Source organism: Elaeis guineensis, chromosome 6 (genome assembly GCF_000442705.2).
Source record: "Elaeis guineensis isolate ETL-2024a chromosome 6, EG11, whole genome shotgun sequence".
Taxonomy (NCBI): domain Eukaryota; kingdom Viridiplantae; phylum Streptophyta; class Magnoliopsida; order Arecales; family Arecaceae; genus Elaeis; species Elaeis guineensis.
Window position 1 is genome coordinate 1,994,110 of NC_025998.2, and position 7,897 is coordinate 2,002,006.

At 41.9% G+C, this 7,897-nt stretch overlaps 1 protein-coding gene across 1 annotated transcript; it reads right to left on the reverse strand.

Moving 5' to 3' along the window:
- Window positions 1-3,853: 3,853 nt before the first annotated feature.
- LOC140858398 (homeobox-leucine zipper protein HAT5-like) lies at window positions 3,854-7,434 on the reverse strand. The gene is made up of 3 exons (XM_073258858.1): window positions 6,792-7,434; window positions 5,402-5,793; window positions 3,854-4,770 (listed from the first exon to the last, which is right to left on the reverse strand). The coding sequence occupies exons 1-3, from the start codon at window positions 6,910-6,912 to the stop codon at window positions 4,369-4,371; spliced, it is 915 nt and encodes a 304-aa protein (XP_073114959.1). The 5' UTR covers window positions 6,913-7,434; the 3' UTR covers window positions 3,854-4,368.
- Window positions 7,435-7,897: the final 463 nt, after the last annotated feature.

Genomic DNA, 7,897 nt, shown 5'->3' on the forward strand with positions numbered 1-7,897 from the left:
CTTCTCCCTTATCTATCCTTTTAACGATCACAACATGAGGCCGGCTTATTGTTTTGGGCAATAGTTGGAAAACCTTGGATAAGAAATTTGCAAGTCCCTAGATGGTTTTTACTGAGCAGAAGCATGATACGGAATTCTATTGAGATCATTACGGGGGCCTTGATGGAGAAAGCATACCAAGGTGTTGAGAATTAGGTGAGTTTCTAGCTATGCAGTTCACTGATATTGTGGGCAGACCGTAGGGGACCTCTCTTAATAATCCCACATCGGGCAACTCTGGTGTGTGCATGTGCTTAAGAGGGATACGAGCACACCTTCCCTCACGAGGCGCCTTTTGTCCAAAGGACGAAGGACAAAACCGTGAGGCCGTCTGGGTGACGTCGGATCGGGACGAAATAACCCCGATGGGACCCGATCAGGGGCTCCAGGGACAACCCCTGGTGGGGACCACGGGGCACGCTCCCCGTCCGGACCTAGCCGAAGCGGACAATACTTCGTGGGGTGGAGCGTGCGGTCTCCGACGACCTGCTTGACACGTGCGCACAACAGTGGCGCGCCAGGTAGGGGGCACCCGCCCCCTGTCCGCACATGCAGCCTCCAGAGTGGGGGGCATGTTGTGGGCAGGCCGTGGGGGGACCTCCCTTAATAGTCCCACATCGGGCAACTCTGGTGTGTGCATATGCTTAAGAGGGATACGAGCACACCTTCCCTCACGATGCGCCTTTTGCCCAAAGGACGAAGGACAAAACCGTGAGGCCGTCTACGTGATGTCGGGCCAGAGCGGAATAACCCCCGGTGGGGCCCGATCAGGAGCTCCAGAGACAACCTCCGGTGGGGACCACAGGGCACGCTCCCCGTCCGGACCTAGCCGAAGCGGACAATACTTCGTGGGGTGGAGCGTGTGGTCTCCGACGACCTGCTTGACATGTGCGCACAACAGTGGCGCGCCAGGTAGGGGGCACCCGCCCCCTGTCCGCACATGCACCCTCCAGAGTGGGGTGCATGTTGTGGGCAGGCCGTGGGGGGACCTCCCTTAATAGTCCCACATCGGGCAACTCTGGTGTGTGCATATACTTAAGAGGGATACGAGCACACCTTCTCTCACGAGGCGCCTTTTGTCCAAAGGACGAAGGACAAAACCGTGAGGCCATCTGCGTGACGTCGGGCCGGGGCGGAATAACCCCGGTGAGGTCCGATCAGGGGCTCCAGGGACAACCCCCGATGGGGACCACGGGGCACGCTCCCCGTCCGGACCTAGCCGAAGCAGACAATACTTCGTGGGGTGGAGCGTACGGTCTCCTACGACCTGCTTGACACGTGCGCACAACAACTGACACTAGGGGTGGGTCCTCAGCAGTCATCTCCTTGCATTTATTGGGGTTGCTTGACTGCAGATCTAAAATGTATGTTTCTGTTGATGGTGTTTTCTGAATATATTGAATCCAGGACTTCTTTTTCTTTTTAAAGCAACTTTACCACTTGTTCTACTTCCATCTTTATGAATATCTTGGGTCGTCATATATATATATAATATATATATATATATATATATATATATATATATATATATATATATATATATATATGTTCTGTTCAGGACATGGTATGGAACAAGGCTGATTCAATCACTCAAACCATGCTGATGGAGGCATAATTTTTGGAATGGATGTAAACTGTTAATGTGGTTTGAATTTTGAATATTTTTTATGGGCTTGAATTATGATTTGATCCGAAAAGTTCGTGTTGTAATATGAATGAATTTTTTTTTGAAAAATCAGACTGTAGCTAGAGTTTGGAGAGTTCTGAGTGATTGTATTTTTCTTTTCATCATAGTAAAATTTTTTCTCTCGTATCTTGTCCATGGATGTAGGCTTTACAATCAAACCATGTAAATTCTGTGTCTATTTTTTTTTTTTCTTCTCTATTCTGTGTAATTATACGAGCCAGTGTGTGCTTTATTTTTATACTTGCTGTAATATAAACAGTCGATTGTTAGAGGTCCAAATGAGACATGTTTGGAATTTAGATAAGGATGAGTTATTTGCTATAGGGAAGAGAAGCTTTTCCTCGGTAATGTGTTCCAATAATGCCGGTCCGAATGGTGGACCACAAGATGAAATTATAGAGGGGCTATAGGAGACTAAGATGCAAAAGAGATTTGAAGGCTCATGGTACTTTTGTGGGGTTTTGCGTACATTTCATTTTGAAAGGAATTATACTTTGGTGCGCTCTTCCTTTCTATATGTGAAAGAGAGGGAGCATAAACGAAACAAGAAGTTATATTTTTATCAGAAAAGTTTAAAACAGATTGCTTCCGCACTACAGTACGCAGGCCATGAGGGTGGCTGTATCTATCACAAAAATTTAGTATGTAATTGTTAATTAATTTATATGCCAGCACTGACCTTTGAACATAATTTTTTTTGATAAAAAATTGAAAATAAATTTGATGACTGCATATGTTATAGATAAAATTGAAATCGGATTGAATACCAGCATATCTATATCCATATTTATTTTGTCCGACAAATATAAATATGAATACGAATATTATTCTGATATAAAAATTCATATCCATATTTGTTTTAAACGAATATGGATATAATTCGGATATTGAAAATATGGGTATAATTACATATATTATTTACATAATTAAATTTTATAATTAAAAATTTATAAATATTACTAAAAAGATGATAAATCAAATTAAAAATATATCTATATAGTTATATATTTTTAAAAAAATTAATAAATATTATAAATATTATATAAAGTTGCATGTACATTCGAATATTCGGATACAGATTGAATAGTTATCTATTCATATTCATATTTATTTTTTTTACTTTTTTTTTCTCGGCGAGTGTGGTCCGACCCCAGCAGAAATGCTTGTCCCTCCTTCAGAAAGGCATCGGGCCACTCTCCTTTGCCACGTAGCTCCAACAAGGTGGGCGGGCTTGTCGCGGGCCCCGCTTCTCCTTGGTCCTGTAAAGTCACTCAAAGACGGATCACGGATAGCGGACACGTCGCATCAAGGCTGGACACCTGTTCAGCTTCCATTGTAACTGTTTTTCGTGGCAGCTGCCATCTGGCCGTTATGATTGCTGAGATGCCTTGGAGATGTTATTGGCTCAGAGGGCGCCGGCCCGATGGATATAGCATGTTCTTTTGCTTTCCCCCCTCCCTCCCTATTCGGTAGTGCTTGGTCCGGGCATATCGAATGGTTTTGCACTCGATAAAGGCACTCTTATTCACTCTTTTTATCAAGAAGAGCCATATTTGTCAAGCACAAGAAGTATCATCCATTGGGGAACATGGGAATCAGATGGGCCCTAACAACAGTGCTAGATGCTGTTGTTCTATAATACGTAACATTGCTGATGGATATATGTTTATTTATACTAATTGCTATCAAATTTCAAAACAAGCTTTCTCACTTGAAGAAATAATAGATTGTTGATGTTCGGATTGCAAGCAATCGACACCCTAAAAGGCTACAACAGAGATCTTATTTGGCCCCCCCCAAAAAAAAAAAAATTGTCAGCTGCAATAACATCCCCTTTTGACCATCTTTTAATAGGAGCCACGAGTAGAGCATTGCCGTCGTTTTCATATCGACATCAATCTTAGATATCCCTTCCTTCACGATTTGAAGCACTCAGCAAATAAAAGTAACCTCGTACAAAGATGAAAGGGGCAAAATAAACATTGCACTCCACAACATCAGATTAAAATAACCATATACCAGGATCCCCAAGAAAAGCTTCGGCGACAAATCAGCTGCCATGGAAGAAAGCAACAGAAAGGCTACACTGTTACACCCTGGTTCCATGTGGCACAAACCACTCAGCAACAAAATTCTTACCTTCGTAAAAGATCAAAACCTTCTGAAAAAACTCTTTAGACCAAAATAGTATATCTAAAGCTATTCTGATCAACATGACACGTTAGGGGGATGCTGCGATCATATTTCCATGCCAATTTATGACACTTGGAAGTTACAGATATAGCTCCACATCAGACAATATAGCACAATCCATCCGCTAGCTTGACTTCCGAATCATGTAGCTTTTCATATTCATATTCACAAAAAAAGCCTTTTGGCTGCCCAAGGCTTTGTTATGAAAGCCTACTTATAATACATCAAATGGAAGGACTTCGAAAGGATGAGAAAGGGAAATCTAGAGAGAGATCATCATGACTTTGAAAGGATGAAGAAAACCACACAGCCCACCTAGGTCTGGGGTCACCAGATGGCCCCTTACTGATCTCCTAGCTTATCATTACATCATACTAGGAAAAACCCCATAGCAGAAACAAAGACCAATATAGCAGGATGGACATGTATGGAACAGAAAGTATGAAATCTCAGCAGGGCCAGAGCCAGAAAGCCTGGTCCTCCACTGGGAAAACATAGTTAAATGAGTTGTCTTCAAGCTTCATGGAGCTGCATCCTTTAATTTCCTCATCCTCATTGACATGTAAGAGAAGAGCCCTATCAGGTTTGAACACACTTGAAGAGTCTGCCGGCTCCAAAATTGGAGAGAGTACTCCATCAGTGTAGCCAAGGCTATCCGAGTCTGATACCGGACTGTTGGCAGAGTTGAGATCCTCTAGTTTACACAGCAGAACATGCACATCGGGTTTGTTCTCTTCAAAAACTGAATCCATGTCTAGTTTTTGCAGCAGGAGAGGAGGAGAATTTTTGATTTTATGTGTTTCTAAGTCACCCTTCTCCCATTTACAAAGTTTGTCTGTGAGAAAGAGAACCTGTTCGGGAGAAAATTCTTAGTGATAAACGAGATACAATTTATCTTCTGAATATATTTTTCAATAGAGGAAAGACAAACACAGATCAGGACAAATCTTGCAAACTTCAAAAAGGCATGTCCCAATAGTGCTTCGGTTTTTCTCCTTCAAATGCAATTGTGTTGAAATAAAAACGACGAGTCACATTTATTCTTATGAGGCATCATTCAGACCAGCATGAAACATATAGCAATCTGTGCAAGACACATGACCAAGAAGTAGAATAACAGACTCGTAATAAGAAAATGAACAAGATCATGTCAACTATTCCTTAGCAACTGATGCACAAAAATCTTTAAATCCAGAGGTATCCCTTTATATAGCTTGATGATAGTCGTGTAAATTTGAAAGGGGCAAATTTACATGTACTCATATCTTCAGGGTATTGAACATGATTAAGAAACAAAGAGGTTCAGCATTGTGTGGCGTTGTTAACGCAGTGAGAGGAACTTGACACCAAAAGACCTACAAGCAAGAGATATCGTGCGCCCAAAAAATTAAGTTTCAAGTACTTTTTAAAGGGATGTAGGTTTCAGCTGAAAAAATAGAGAGAAGCAGTATAAGCTTATTTGCTTGAACCGAAATGGATTACCTCTGCTTTCAGCTTCTCCTTCTCCTCGAGTAGGTTCTCATAATCAGCCTTGAGAACATCATAGCTGGACTTAAGCACTTCATAATCCTTCTCCATCTGCTTTGTCTTCAACCGGGCTCGGCGGTTCTGAAACCATATGGCTACCTGTCTAGGCTGAAGGCCAAGATCCTTCGCAAGCTGAATCTTTCTCTCTAGTTCGAGCTTGTTGTCAAGAGCAAAATTCTCCTCGAGGAGCTCAACCTGATCGGCCGTTAGCCGCCTCTTCTTATCTGGCTGGTGACAAAACTCCTCCAGGTTTACTCCACCAGTTTCATCCAAGTCAAGGGACCGGTAAAATGATCCTTCATTTGTGATCCCATGAGCATTTTCAATATTCATCATGGATTTCAAGCCTGGGGACAAAAAGAATTTTAACAGACTTCAATATATACCTTCTAACCATGGCTATGGATAGCTTAATCCACCAGCTTGAATAACAGAGGAAATAGAAAACTATCATTGTGTATCCAACTTTCTACGTTCACAAACAAAATATGGTTTCTAAATGCATTGCACTATCACCATAAGTTCGATGAAAAAAAGAATCAGTCAAGAACATTTTGCTCTATATTTCAATCAAATTAGCAACCGCAAACACCATTTTTAAGGGAGAAATTATGAAAGTGCCTTGTTAAACCACCTACAAAAATGTCATTTGAATATTTGAATCCAAGATAAGGCCATCATGTAAGTTACTTAATATCCAGTAAACAAAGAAATGCCAAAAAACAAGAAGTACAATTAGTGGGGAGTATTGATCAAGGCAGTCCTTCTATACTAAACTGAAGTCTCATACACATGATACGTATCCTGATATCATAATTCAGAAAATCTCAATTGGAGTAGTTTGTTATGCGCATGTCAAAAAATCCATCAGCTTAAGTAGAAATCAAATGAATTTTCAACAAGATTAATAGGTCTCAACACATAACTGAAAATAGAAGCAGCTCTCAGTTACGAAGTCGCATCAGATTGGAAGCACTCATCTTAAGAGAGATGGTTCTAAGATTGGTGCCAAAAAAACTTCAGAAGCTCAAAACTTGAAATGGATTAGTAATGGAAAACGCATACTAGGAAAAGCACCAAGTTCAAATTCCAATAGAAGATCAGAAGATCAGCGGCACCAAAAATAACCCTCTTGCAAACCTTTATACAAATTCCCCCAACCCCACCCTCGAACAAAACACACACACAAATCTCCATTTTGACCATCTAAAAAGCTTAGCAGCCCAATAAACGGCTCAAAATTAGAATCAGATCAAAGAAAATAAGACAATAAACTGCAGCAGAGCACTAGAATACTATCACCCAAAACTAACTTCCAGAATTCAAAACAAGCCCAGATGGTTACCAAGGAATCCGCCATGAGAAGAGTCCGAAGCGAGCAGGGCTTCGGTAGCGTCCGAGGGAAACCCTTCGTTCCGGAGCAAAACCGCCAAATTTGGACCCCCATACGCCATCAGTCCCGCCATATTCTGCACCTCTCTCCCTCCCTCACAGTCTTTTTTTCTCTAAACTGTCTTTTTTCAGTCTCTTCTCCAATCTTTACCTCAAACAACTCCTTCCCGATCTCTCTCTCGCTCTTCCTCTTCTTCTCGCCCTTTATGCCTCTGTTCTTTCCGGAACTCCTTAGCGAGACAGCTTAAGACCAGAAGGCCATGCTTTCTCCCTTCAGAGAGGTCTTGCACACCTGCTACTTCTCTGTTCTGCTATAGCTAGTGACGGAAGAAGCTGGTGATCATGATGACACAGGCGTGGGAGGATGCAATAGAGCAGAGGCTACTAAGAGCCATCTCTTACTCTGTCTCCCCCTCACCCCTCCTATCTCTCTTCCTCCCAGGGGAAGAAGAGTTAATGGAAGGAGACGAAGATTTGAGGCGTGGGTGGAAAGAATTCCGTCGATCCCGACGGAGAAGACAGAGACCAGTGGTGGGGGAGGGGAATGGAAAAGGATTTGGTTTCGTTTTGTTTTGCCAAGGTCTCTCTTTGTTATTTCTTCCCTGCTCCGGAGTGCTTCGAGGGGAGGGGTTTATAAAGACCGGAGCGGCCTAGTGATGCTACTGTTGTTTACTTAGCTCGCTGATGGGTTGGAGTTGAAATGGCTGAAATGCCCCCACGTTGTCTGGATAAAGTAACGAAAGCATTCCTGTTTATGATGCGACCATACCATTGTATGGTTCTGTCCCATCTATTCTACCACTAAATCAAAATTTTAGCTTATGGATCCCATTGTCTGTGGGACTTTTGTATTCCCACTTACACATTCAGTCTCCATTGGCACTTAATTCAATGGCTACTAACTTTATTCAGATGATTCTCCATCCTTGTATTGGGAATCTCAGATCGTGACACTTATCCCTCATACTTTGTCTATATTTTGAGTTAAAAAATATCATAAACACGGTGGATTAGATTATGTTTTAAAAATATTTTTTGTTGAAAAAATTAAACTTTAGA